Raw genomic sequence first — 14445 nt, forward strand, 5'->3', positions numbered from 1 at the left:
GCAGTTCACTTTCTATTTCAGTCTGCTGGACTTTAATTCCGTTCAGTTTTGCCATTGCTTCGTTGAGGGTATCACCGGTGGATTTCCATCGCTCACAAGTCTTGATACTGTGATCCATGACCGGACGTAGAGCCGAAAGGCAGAAGGCTCCGCACTGATTGGGGTCATCTTCCAGCACAGACACTGATTGCGTACTACCCAGGAATCCGCAAAGTGCGATGGCACCTAACCAGAAAGACACTGACAACTTGGTCATGCTAAGAGTCTACAGCCACTGAACACAAACTTGGTTGAACCAATGATTTTATAATCTGCTGCATATTTCCCAAGGCATCGCACATATGTTATTCAAATGATAATGACTATATTACCGGGAATCCATATAATTAAATATATATATATAAAAAAAAGAAATATACTCGTAAAAAGTGGTGCAAACAATTATCAATTCTTAGAAGCAGAGAAATTTACTATTCTTGATTCGCGCGTGACATAGGAATGCTAAAATATATTTTTCTTTTTTATGGCTAAGGAAAAGCTTTTTGATGGCCAAAATAAATGTTGCTTATACCCCTTACTGGCAAAGTAAAAGGGTATATTGTTTTGGGGAAAATTGTTGAGGAGGAAGGAGAAAGCATTTCTACCCTATCAAGTAAAGTAAAGTAAAGATCTAGCCACCCAAAATTTGTGTAAATTTTAATTTTTAAATTTCACAATATTGTAATAACATAAATTGGATAGCAGATTGGGGGGTATATGAGAGTCGAGGCACCCTACGACAGTGTTTTTTCTTAATTTAATGTGTTGTATACACTGCGAAGCAGTGGCACAGCCCTCTTTAGCATGAGATTAATGAAATATTCGTGCTGTTTCTAGATAGTTATTTTTAAAAATCTATAGTATTTCATTTAAAGATGTGTTCTTAGAACCTGAGCTAGGGTATACAAAGATGAATGAAATGCTCTTGGAACGCCTTGAGCCGAACACTTGGCCAGTGTTTGTTTGTTTCAGTTTTCTTTCCTGAACATGTATCCCAGCTATCCTGGCCATCCAGAATTTCAATTTGGCTCCTTCTCTCGCTGCATGAGTTTTAATTTAAAATAAATAAACAAGAGCATTGAATGCTGGAGCTCATAAGTATTTGCTGAGGGATTGAGGGGCCTCGGAGAGTGTGCAACCTGGATTGAGGCATCTGCAAGAAGTCGGGCGTCGAGACATGGCCGGAAAACGGAACCCTTAGAACGCATCCTTCGGGCCCGGTCAAATCCACTTTGAATAACTGCTTATTGGAATGCCAAAAATGTTCCTGCCCGATAATCGCGCCATAAAAGGCTTAGCCAACTGCATAGTGGAAGAGGACACACACACATCCCATATAAAATGTTAATTTATGGCCATTGTGGGCCATTCCACAAACGATGTTATTATGCAATCGCTGGCAAAACATGCCCGGAAAAATGCCAGGACATACGAGGCAAATCGGCTGAATTTCAGTTTAAATGTGTTCCATGGGTGGTGTGACGCCCAACAATTTATGACAAACGGAAAACGTTTTGGTTAGATTTCTCGGCCGAAAATCAACAAAATGCAATAAATATTTGGACAACAAAATACATACAGGGCCGGCAGTGGGGGGCGCGAAAACAATGTTCCGGCCTGGTGGCCCACTTATTGATTCCATTCGATTCGGCTCAGGATCCTGGGGAAAGCGGCCCGAAGACAATGGCCGCTATCCTGGCGGCCAACACCTGCTCGCACGTGACCCGGGCCAAGAATTTATGTGTGCCGAAGGAAATCGAAAAACATTTTTTATGCACACATCAAATTTATGGCCAAACAAGCAACGATCTCCCCCTGAAAATGGACTTGGCCTATGGATAGCCGTAGCCCTCGCCCATGCCAGCTCGCCTTTTGAGTTTCGCGACCTCCTGCAGTCCCCGGAATTTCTCAGTCAAATATTTGCCCACAGAGCACGGAGTGCTTCGCCAACGGCAACGCGACTCCTGTCAATCGCAAATTCCTCATCTGATCCCGGGGTGCGGGTCGCCCGTGTCCCTGCATTGATGGGTCCTGCTTTGTCCACATACCCTGCCCTCGGGGTACTCGGAACTCTCCGCTACTTGATGGAGCCACATTCCACAACTTCAAAGTAGTTATTTTTGACTTATTTTCAGTATAATTATTATTAGAAATATAAAATTGTATGCTTGAGGGAAAGTATGTACTAGCAAATATAAAAATTCTTGAATGCTTAATCTACATTAATAATAATAATAATAATCTTAAAAAAACGCTTGAAAAAGTAGGAGTGACTATGAACAACTTATACACATATATGTCGTACAGTTTCTAGGAACAACGGCTTATACCTTGTCAACAATGGCATATAGCTATTAAATATTATTATATTTTAACATATAAGTCCCATTTCTGTTATAAGTTGAAATGCTTAAATACAACTTGCTATCGTATCTTCAAACAAGTAAGAATGATCAAGAACAACTTAAATACCTATAAAGCAAAAAGTGTCGAGAAAACCCCTATATCATACAGCTATCAAATATGAATATAATATGATATATGATTCCTATAAAAACCTGCTACCTGTCACAGTGACTCACAGCTCATCTCTGGCTAAAAAGGGAAAATGGGGTGACGCTGCCCAATACATGATAAGGATGTCCGTACAATACGGACCCTGACCCCCTTCCTTCGCCACCCCTGTGCGCACTCATTCAAATTTATGCTTATGCCTAAACGCTGATTATGACGAATATGCCACGCTCCACTGGCCAGGCCATCCCCACCCCACGCCCACCACCCCCTGGTTTCTATGCAGGCTTATTATTTCTCTGGGCCTGTTTGTTTGTAGCGCTCTGTTTGCCTTCGGTCAGTTGACGAAAATCCCAAAATAAATAAAAGTTTTATTATTAGCTTGATGGAGCGGCGCCAGCGGAAGGCGCAAGGCGGGGCATCCCCAGCAAATAGCACCGAATGAAATGGGAAATGGAATCAGGGCGGGATTTGCGGCCCCATTCAGAGGCCCACTAATGACACGCATAGGTTTACCCACATATACACCTTGTTTAGGGGGGTGTGTCGACAATTATAATGTGCAAATTGTTTGATATGTGTGCGTGTGGCAGTGTGTCACCTGCCACATTTGCTTTATTGCCGCTCATTAGAGATGCTCGACGAGCAGCAGGTGAGCCCCGCGTTCCACCCTTTCGACTCCCATCAGTCCCCGATGTTTTACATGTTGCTCTGTTGACTTCCAGCACGTATTAGTTTTTCCCCACCATCCCCATCAAATCCCAGCGATTTGACGGCGAATGACAAAAGATTTTTACTCGCCAGCTGCTGCGACTACGACACTTTGATGAATGGGGTCACCCGGTTGCGGCTCCGGGATTTACGGCCCTGCCACATAGGGACACAAATGTTAAACGCCCCAGCGATCCAAGTTCATCTGCAGCAGCCACTCAAGCAGAGAATGTCAGCAAGTCGACCTTCGATTGGGGGCTGTGTTTTTCAGTGACACATTAGTATTACTTTAATGCTTTTCTATAAGCTCTACAGCTCGTAGTCTTTCGAATGGGTCTAATAAAATCAGTATTTAAGCTACAAAATCAAAATCATTTTTCAATGTGTAAATATAATATTACTTTGAATATTTTAATAAATTATGCTGTTCCTTTGAATGCCCCCTTTGAAATTGGTATAAAAAATGTACATTAATTAAGGTATAAATGTGAAATACTTAGCCTTAAGCTGATTGTGGTATCAGGAAAAGCAATTAACTTTCTAGTAATGTTTAATTGGTTTGAAAACCTAATTGTTAAAGATGGAATTTCTTTCTAAATCAGAAGTCATTTAAGCGGACTTTATACCATTTTAGGACACGATATGGCCTCATAAGAATGTTCTCTTCTTGTGGAAAAACTTGGTTATTTCTGCGGACAAGTGCGGTGCATTCAGCAATTGTTCGTGTGTAAATCGCTGGCAAATCATATTCCCTCTCAGTCATTGTTCGCACCCAATCCGGGGATTTGAGGACCTCGGCTGCCACTTGTGCTCCCACCAATTGTCCTGGCCACGGCGATTATATTGCGCATACGACGCGTAATTGCCGGAATTTCGGCCGGACCGAGTCGAACAGTCGCTCTAAGCCAACAATAGAAGGGTCCTTGATAATGCGGCGTAACTAAGCCCCAAGGGGGGCCAACAAAAAAAGGATTATTTTGATTATGCTGCGTGTTTGCTGGGCGGGGAAAGGAGAAAGTGAGCGGGTTGGCAGGCCTGTTTGTTTAAATGAACTTGCTTTTCAAACGAAATTTTATCATGCTTGGCCAGGCCGAGTTAACCATTTCGCATCTCCCCCAAACACCAGCAAAAAAACAGAACGTAAGGCAACAATAAACCGAGTGCGTGAACTGGGAAAAACTGAAGGGAAATTTGCGTATGCCCGTGCCTCTCACAGTTTTTCCATCTGTTCTTCCCCACCAGATATCCAATCCCTGTGGCTAACGAGCTGGCTCAGCGGGCGGACCAAGCGGAGCACCGGCGGAGGAATCGGAATCGGATTGGGAGCCGGAGGAATCGGCGGAGGAACCGGTGGCCACGAGCAGCGCTCAGTCAACGTTTACACGCTCCAGCAGGCGCACAAGTTTCCGCTTCAATTGGACGCTGGTAATTGCAGCTTTGATTGCCACCAGGAGCTGGATAGGATCCGTCACCGCCACCGCAGCTCCGCAGCCAAAGGCAGGCAGGAAACAACACCTTCCTCGGCACCGGCCGAGGGAATCTACGAAACCAAATTTATTGAAAGCTCAATGGGTAAGCATTGCCAGTCCCCCTGCCGAAAAACAATCGCAATCAGCAGGCAGCAATAAGAATTTAAATTAAATTTTCGCCTTTTTCCGCCCTTCGTGCGCTTTTCCCAGGCATTTTCCCCTTCCGAGTGCGAAAAGTTGAAACAGAGACGCCGTCTGCTGTTTGATTTCAATGTTAAATTTGCATAATTTTGTTAAGCAACATTTCCGAATCGGCCCAGAAAGTCAGTAACCCAATATCTGCGCAATGGGGCAGGGATTTAAAGGGTCAGATATACGGGATTTCTATCACATTTAAAAATATCCCTTTTAAAGACTTTTAAAATGATTTTTAAGCTGGAAAATGGCAACATATTGCAGTCCCAACAGCACAGAATTGTAAAAGATATCACTTTAAATGTATAGGCACTTTTAACTATTATTTTTTGCTCTTTGCTTGTCAATCTGGAAGAATTTGTATTTAAAAAAGTACTGCTGGAAATAGCTTTTTATATATTACAATGCAAATAACTATTGACAACTCTGAACACTTATTATTTTCAACAAATTTCTGGTAATCTTTTTATTGTGATCGTTAAAATAAAAGTCTTTTGTCAATGTCAAATAATAAAAGTAAATAGTTTTTTATTTTTTAAAATGTCAAAATAATGTGGATGCTTTAAAAAAACTGCAATGCCCATTCCTTCTTAAAAAAAAATTGTGGTAAATTACTTATTCCTACTTTTAAGCCCATAAAAATATTTTTAAAGGTAATTCAAGCTATTTAGCCATCTAAAACTCTGTAACAACTAGAGCTGCTTTCGAGCTCAACTGTTTGATATAAGCTCTTAGAAAACAGACGATGGTGCCCGAAATGAAATAGTTGAAATTGATTTGATTGGCCGTACAATTGAGGGAAATCCAACTGCTCTTCTCCTTTTCCGCACAGCCCAAACGATGGACGACATGGTCTTCCAGTGCAGCAATCAAAACTCGATTTATGTGCTTAATGCCAGCTACGGCGCATACGGGGTGAGTCCTTGGAGAGTCCGCCAGAAGTGCAGCTATCTTTATGCCCCCTTTTTTTGGTTCTTTCGGTACTTTCGGCACCCTGCTCCCAAATCCATCTACCATCTTGGCAGGACTATGGCACATATGCGGCAACAAAGCGTGAAATAAATGGCAGCCGGAGCAGAGCGGCAAATCCAATTGAGGCAACTTGCTCGAGTGGCGTCCTGCAGCATAAATTCAAAACTTTTGGCAGTGCAGCAGTGGCAGCAGCAACCACAACAACAATGCCCGTGGATGCGGCATCAAACTACGTAAATCCTGTCGCTACATCAATGTCAACCGCAATGTGTTCACCGGCAACGGCGGCCCTGCAAAAATTGTTCAATTGCAGCGTCGGCGTCGCCTGCCAAAATGTCACCCACGCCCACAGCCACCACAGCAGCAGCGGCCACACCAACAGCAGCAGCATCAGCGGCAGCAACATCCACAGCAGCAACATCAGCGGCGGCAACAACAATGCCGCCGCGAGCAACCATAACAATAGGTGCCTGTCAGCGGCAGGCGGAGCAGCCCAAAACGGCCGCAATCGGAGCCGGAGTGGCGAGTCCTTGGATGCCACTGCGGGAGCGGTTACCTCGACAGGGGGAGGAGCAGGAGGCGCATCCGGAGGAGCAGCAACTGGGGGCCACCTCCCCCCACTGCTGCCGAAGAAGAAATGCACCAATGTCAAATCAGCGCTTATTGCCAAGAAGACAAAGTTTCTCAAATATCTCGAAGAAGAAAAATGGCGCAGCCACGCAGCAGCGCCGGAAGATTCTGCTGGCGCCATCAGGTATGTAACACCCAGAACACTCGAAAAAAATCTGATACACACACTATAGTAAAGAGCCAAGGGCCAAGCGGAAGAATTTTGGTACAATTTGATAAATTTTAGAGACTGAATTTAAAACAAATATTTTATTTCGATTGTTGTTTTATTGTTTTATTTAAATAGCTCTTTTTTTTAATTTTTTACCTGTTGTTTACCAAACCTTAAAAACTATTTTATGATTTTTATTCATAGAGTCTAAAATGATGATCAAAGTTAAATATTTTTAAAACACTTATAAAAATTAAAATGCCCACTTTTGATATTCGAACCAATACTTTTTATATGAAATGCATTTTGACCTTAAACATTATGCAAACAAGGACATAGTTTGGTTATCAACTTTTATGAGGAAAATGTATTTTACGATCTTCTAGTTAAATACACTTTAAAAAGTTTTCTAATTATCCGCAATGTGAGAACGCTCTACTTGTGCGCTTCGTCACTACGCTTACTACTAAACTAAAAATCGATGTAAGATACAAATAATATATATATATCATATCTTTATCTTCATAGATACAATTCAGTTACACTCTCACACGCGTTTGGCAAATATTATTCTTAGAAAATTACTTTTCGAGTGCACTTTCTCCAGTATGTGGGTTTGTGTCAGCGGAGCAATCTTCTCGTCGCCGCAGAAACTTATAAATTCCCATAAATGTTATAAGGCATCTTGCAGCGCGCTGCAAACTGTGGCAAGTTTTTATGATGGCAATCTGCGGGGACAAGCGGAGGTTCGGTTCCGGTGGTTCTGTGGTCCGTGGTCCGTGATCCGTGGCTCTGTAGAGGGGTTCGGTGTCCTAGTTGCCATGCCGAAGAGGTTGCTCATTAAGTTGACTGAAGGACCGGGCGAATTCCAATGCTGCCCGGCATTCGGTTATTTCTTAATTAATTGCTGAAGTGCGGCAATTGGCGCTAGCTGCCATTTGTTAAGCCACTCGAGTCAATCATTGAGGGCGTTTGCCGTATATCGATTGGTCAGTTCACTTCCTCACCCACCGCTGGCCGCATTTTCTTGATGGCCAAATGCGCTTTTCCCGTTTTTGCTGCGGCTTTTAAGCGCTTTCAATTATCTGTCGGCGGACACTTTGTTGCAAGGAAGGAACTTTGCCGCGTTGTTCGTGAAGTCATAAGTTTTCATCATCACCACTTAGCAAAGTTGCTCACCCCACTTTCCGCCCGGCAGTCATTTGCGAAATTGAAAAATTAACGCGCTCAGCTCGGCATAAACATAAAGTCAGGCGAAGGCATTGGGGCTTTAAGAGGGCTTAAAAAGTGGATTAGGGCCCGGCCATAAATGTGCATATTGAAGTGCAATAATCATATTCTGGCCAAGTTGCACTTACAAGTTACACACGCAAAGTTTTCGGGACCCCCGAACCCATCAAACACGGTGCACACCCCTTTTATATCCCACTGTGTATGCGCCTGGCAATAATGATGTCAAAAGTTCGCTCACTGAAAATTTTCGCCGGCAAAGGCGGCTGGGAAAATTTCATTAATTGCATCAGGAAAAAAAGGGGCGGGCTTTCCCTTTGATTTATTAGTGCCCTGTGCGCATTTAATTAGTAAACGTCAGCGGGGGGAGAAAAATGCCGGGGGCGCAGTGAGTTCCTTTCTTAGGCATTTCCACGGCGGAAATTCTCCGGCGCACATTCATCAACTTTCTGGCTGGCGACACCAGCGAAACTGACAAGAATGACTCCCCCAACTTGTGTCGCAAAATAAGTGCGGAAATTTGTTGTGCAAAGTTACTCACTTTTGCATTTTTCCCGCCGCTTTCCACGGCCTTGTGCAGACTGCTTTTCCGCTGATGCGATTTAAGTGCCCCCGCCCCCCGCCTCCCCTTCCAGCTGGCTTTAAATGCGAAAAAGCCCTCCAAAGGTGGCTCAATTTATTGTGGCCACTGGCTCGAAATGTCCGATTGTCGCCGCAAATTAAATTGCTCTCTTTTGTTTTAATTTAAAGTGTTTTTGCCTGGTTACTGGTGCAAGGCGAAAAGTTGCAAGGCTGCACGATGATTTATCGTTTCCATCGATCGATTTTCTTTTGCCATCGCTCGTTATCAAACGCTTCTGTGGTTTTCCCTTTTGACACGCTAAAACTTTTTTTAACATTTAATTCTTGGAACATAACTTTTTAACTGGCAAATTTACAAGACTTAAAACTTAATTGTCATAAAATATGGAAAAGTTAAAATTAAAAAACTCAGGGAAAATATAAATAAATCTGAAAGATAGAAATTTATTTTAAGAATATAAAAGAATACAATTTAATGCTAGGGGAACAAGTGGCTTATAGAAAATATGTGCAATGAAAAGAGTCTATAGAAGCTCTTAAATATTAAATGGCCAACTTGTAAAAGTAATATGGAAAAGTTAAAATTATGAGACTTTATTTGAGCCAATATAGGGGTTAATTCTCCCAATTAATGTATTTCTTACTGTCTTTTCGATTTGACCTACTTTTATTTTTTTAAACCTTTCTTCTTTTAAAACTTCGCTGTGAAGTAGAACCTAAAAAATAGGTAAACTCAGGGAAATATAAATAAATCTGAAAGATAGAAATTTATATTAGGAAAATAGAAAAATACAATTTAATGCTAGGGGAACAAGTGGCTTATAGAAAATATGTGCAATGAAAAGAGTCGATAGAAGCTCTTAAATATTAAATGGCCAACTTGTAAAAGTAATTTTTTTGCGATCGATCTAAAACTCTGTGTGTGTATAGGCATAGAAAAAACAAGGACTTGTTTTATGTCAGCAATTTTCGGGTAGCTGAATTTTAAAATATCCCGGTACTTTCCAGTGCGATAGAGGTATAGAGGTATAGTTCCCGTACACCATACGCATCGCTTAACATCCCCTCCCCACTTTATATCAATTTGCATGGCGCCCACCCCTCGGCCCTGCTAATCGCTGCGAGTCCTTCCGCGCCACTTGCAGCCATTTGATACGCGTTTAGTTTAGTCAACCAAAAGCTAAATAAACTTTCATTTAACATGCTCGACAGCGGCGGGGCGGCGCCACCCACCTCCAGTGGCAACAACAACAATGGCGGCCACTTGAAAAATCAGAGCAACAGTCGGGAGGCTGGCAGTGCTGCGAGTGCTGCGAGTGCCGTGAGTGCCGGAGCCGGCGGCAGTGGAGGCCAGCTGAATAAATTGACCAACTGGAGCATGCATAATGAGGACAACAGCGCGGCGGCGCTGACCAGCCGGCGACGAGAGCCACATGCCCCCCAGCAGCGGGCGAAGTCGAGCCTGGAGCTCTACCAGGAGGCGGCCGACATCCTGGGCCTCAGTTGCAGCCTCTGTGATAATTGCCGATGCCTGGACTGCCAGGTGAGTGACAATGGGAATAATGGGATTTGGGGCAGCGGCGGCTATCGGGGGGTCCGGGATGCGAAGTGGACAGATTTCGAATTTGGGATAACTAGATTTGGCTGCCAGTCATATGAACTAGATGGTGCTATGTTTACCTTTAAATTGGCATTTGTACATTTTCAACAGACAACTTTAAGAACTAGTGATTTCATTTTGAGATTTAGACGTTGAGAAATGGTTTGAAATACCTCATAGGAAGACACTAGATTATCCAGTTCTAACCTTAGTGTTTCATTGGTTCTCTGGGAATAATTGTTAAAAAAGAAGGTAAATCATTAAAACAAGTGTTTTGTTTACTTGTCAATTATATTAAATTATAATTTGTATAATGACAGCTGGATGCTTATACACTTTTAAAGGAAAGCCCCCAGGTCCCTTTTTTCTTTGAGTTCCATACATGTCGATGGCCTCGATTCATTCGGTTTTAAGATACCAAGGAACTAAAAAAAGACCTTGGTAAAATCCACAAAATATTACTTTTTAATAATTCTCATAAAAAGTAATTAATTGTAATCCGAGAAAAGTTGTATTACAATTTTTTAAGCCTACTTTTTTAACAAAATGATTCTTATATTATTATTTTATTTTAATATCAAGCTCTAAAATCAGGTTCCATCTTTTCAATACATTTTTGTATAACTAAAGAGGATTCTTTATTTTACTCATGTACCCAGTTTAAATTGTGCTTTAACTTTTTGATAGCTTCCTTTTACTCATCTTGACTAACCAAAACCAATTTTGTGGAAGTAAAAACTAAAGGGAGATAAATGGAAAACAAGGGGTATATGTACAATAACGTTTGAGCAAAACCGTAGCATTTTTCTTTGAGGTTTTCTTAAATTCGGTTTGGCTCGGTCTGCTTCCCTGGAATGATAGCTCCCCCTCGCCCACATCCCTGAACCCCCTTCCCCGCCAATCAAGAGCTCAATCTTGAGCACCGACCAACCATCACTCCACTGCCTTATCCACAGAGCGGTTACTTTGACTGCGACGACGATGACGAGAGCTACTCGGAGCAATCGCTGATGGACGACGAGTACGAGGACGAGTTTGACTGCAGTGCGGAGGAGCTGCAGGCGGTGCTGACGGGCGGCGGAGGAGCCAGAGTCCCCCCCTGCTGCCAACTGGAGGCGAGCTCACACCTTCCGCTCAAAGGGGACTCCCCGGACGCACACGCCGCGCCGCCGGGTGTGGAGTCCCTGGGACATCGGCTGGCCATCGATTTTGATTTAATTAACGCCACTTGCAGCCAAGTGCTGGAAAACTGTGAAACATTCAACGATCTGAGTCTGCTGGATGCCGGAGCGGAGCGTCCTTTCACGTAAATCCAGGTAGGTGTCCGGCATGCGGCCATTACGTGTGTTGTTCGTGGGGCATTCCGTGAGTTCCCGAGTCCTGTATGACAGCCAGATCCCCTGGCCAGTGTCCGCCGGCAAGGGGATTTGATTTCACCTGTCGCCGGTCAAAGCAGCGCTTTGTGCCTCCTCTCTAACCGGGGACCATGAGCCCCGTTTCCAGGATACCGTCCAAAATCCACTGCTGACTCGCTTTCGCAGATTGCAACAGCAATTTCTCATTCGTTTCCTGGCAGCGAGAGCAGAACTGAAATTGGGGTTTATGCAAAAATGAGCAAATTGCATTTTATTCGAGGATGCGGAACAAAGGGGAGATAGGTGAAGGTCGACTAAGGGATACCCCTATGGGTTTTTCTATTCGTTAGTGCTATATTCATTGAAGTCCATATCACAAATTGAAGTGTTCTAACCCTTTGGGGGTTTAGAGATCCTTTAGTCTGTTATATTACATATAAATAGATATATATTCCAAATTGAACTGCCAAGTTCGTATTATTCTATTGAAAGAAGATTGTATCCCAAATTTTACTGACCTTACTCCTTGGGGTTCAAAGATCCTTTGGTTTATAATATTCTACTTAAATAAGTACGTATCCCAAATTCTGTGGTCCTAACTTCCAGAGATTACGAGATCCTTCAGTTGATAAATCATCAATATCCTTTAAATCTATTGCTAAGAGAGGCTATTGATTCTCCTCCTCGTAGTCCTTAATTGTTGTACCCTATCTCCTAAGTATTTAGAGATCCCCTTTATCAGAAATCATGAATACTCTTAAGAACCCTTTAGCGCTCTGGTATCCGTTACACCCTTGAACTCAATGAGTGCCGGGTACAAAAATGCCGCTGAGTTGGCAAAGCTTAGCCCAAAGCTTGGCCAGTGAAATTCTTAGGGATTGGGTAGGTGGATAGATGGGTTTTCGGGGTTTTCTGGGTTCTCGGCACCGCAACAGTGGCAAAATGGCAGAATGGCCTGGCACTTGGTCAGTTTATTGCATTTAGTCAAGTTTCGCTGTTTGCATGGACGATTGCTGGCAACAAATGAAATGCGGTGCTCGGAGGTTGGGAGGTTGGAAAAGGCAGGGGTTTGAGAAGGGGGCGTTGGTTTTCAGAGGGCCGGCAAATTTGATTTTCGCACATGCCCACAGCCACACCCACCGACAGCAGGAAATTTTCCATATTTGTTGAGGGCTCAAAGCAATATGCAAAACATGCACTTCCGTTTGTTTTTCGCCCCTCCCCCTTTTCCTGTTTTAAACTTTCCCTGCTGCTCTCGTTTTATTTTCAGCATTTTTCGTTGCCCGCTCATTCAATTGAAATGCAGTCCAACAAAGGGCACAAAAGCCAGGCTGAAACTATGAAAAATTCATTGCCATCAGAATGGCAAGCGGCAAAAATGGCAAATCGAGAGCGCAACTTAAATCGAATTACATTTACCAAATGAAATTTAAAGAGCCGGTCCTTGTGCCGAGTGAGTAATGACTGCTACAAGCGGTGGCAATAAATAGGATGCTCCTCGGCGGGGAATCCCCCACATCCCCAGGCCCTTGCCCCGCACTCCTCGCCCGCCGCTTGCCATTTTGGCCATGCTCCGCTGCTCGCTGGCAGCCTAAGCGTCCAAAGCCTACCGTCTAAGCCCCGGAGGCTTAATGTCTACAATGCTGCACTGAGAGAAGTTCAAGGCACTGATTTTAAAATTACACTGTTTTTCGAATTCTGAAACAAAAGAGAAAAGGAGGAGGATCTGTATTCATTGGAATATTACAAGTTTCTTTATGATAATATTTAAAAATATAGAACGTAAAGCAGCAATGTTTAAAATGTTTACTTTTATAATAATATTCTGTTGTTTCTCTTTAAATTAGCACAAACTTTTGCAACTAAATTAAACTAATTAAATATTAAATGTTTTGTTCGGGTGGTAGAAAATATAAATATTCAAAGACTTAAGCAGGTAACAAACATTTGTGTTTTAAAAACCCTTGATATGTGAAAGCAACGTATAAAGTGCCATTTCTCCCAGTGTACGTACCACTATGCGTGTAGCACGTTGCCAATGTGTTTGCTCGCATACGTGGGTGTTGGCCAAGTGCATTGGGTGTTGTTTAACCCCCCCTCCCAGGAGGAGCGGCACCCTGGAGCCCCGCCAGCTGTTGGCCATTTGCCAGGCGCCCAGTGGAACTCCGCTTGGCCTAAAGACAATGCACTGAAGAGGCTGCTGGCCCAAAAAACATGGCTCACACCCACTTGGCTCGCTCATTCCGCTCGGGCCGCCCTCGCCCAAGTGGGCTACTTATGCAATTTCTGCCCTCGGGCTACTCTGCTTCATTGAAAAATCATTTTACCTTAGATTCCCCGACATGGCCAATTGGGCACCCGCCCCTCCACTGCCCTCCAATCCACTCCGCACACACGGAAGGGCAGTTAGACAGAAGCGCCAGCCATAAAACCGTGCTCAGCAAATGAAATTTTACGCAATGGCCACAGAAGCTGAAACATTTTGTGTGCTAGCTTTTATTTTCAATTTACCATTCGGACAGTGGTTTCAATTTCATGGTTAGATCAATTTCAGAAAACGAAGAAAAAATGTACACTTCACCCAAAGGTTGCACAGAAAAAAATAAAAGCATTGAATAAATGTAAATAAATGATTAATTAAAAAAAACAATATTTTTTAAGCTTAAGTTTGTTAACAAGCTTGATTTATTTTAGAAATTTTCCTTAGGTATTTACTTAGTCAAAGAATAGTTTATATTTAGGAGCTAATCAAATGCATATGTAGGCCCTTTTTTAATTACGTTAAATTTATTAGAAAATTGTTATAAGTTATGTTATATTATCTTGATTTCTGTTTATAATTGTCTTTAAAATCTGAATAACTTTTCAAAAGAAAATACTTTAGCTATTTTCTTTAATGACACTTTAAAATTTCGCCAATTTCGTAAAAAAACCCCAAATGTTATTGTTGTTAATATATACTCAGAGCATATATTATCAATTTATAAAATGATATAG

The 14445-nt window shown here is 42.7% G+C and overlaps 1 protein-coding gene across 4 annotated transcripts in view; it reads left to right on the forward strand.

Moving 5' to 3' along the window:
- The window catches only part of LOC108022552 (uncharacterized), a 30459-nt gene that overhangs the window by 12108 nt on the left and 3906 nt on the right, over positions 1-14445 (forward strand). For all 4 annotated transcript variants that reach the window (XR_007764127.1, XM_050888260.1, XM_050888259.1 and 1 more), the window contains 5 exons: positions 4507-4836; positions 5761-5843; positions 5954-6654; positions 9706-10036; positions 11050-11409. Coding sequence is in view for 3 of the 4 variants with exons in the window: in XM_050888260.1 (XP_050744217.1) it covers positions 4833-4836; positions 5761-5843; positions 5954-6654; positions 9706-10036; positions 11050-11403 (1473 nt within the window). In the remaining variant the exon portion in view is untranslated. The remainder of the gene's footprint in view (positions 1-4506; positions 4837-5760; positions 5844-5953; positions 6655-9705; positions 10037-11049; positions 11410-14445) is intronic.

Source organism: Drosophila biarmipes, chromosome 2R (genome assembly GCF_025231255.1).
Source record: "Drosophila biarmipes strain raj3 chromosome 2R, RU_DBia_V1.1, whole genome shotgun sequence".
NCBI classification, from domain to species: Eukaryota; Metazoa; Arthropoda; class Insecta; order Diptera; family Drosophilidae; genus Drosophila; species Drosophila biarmipes.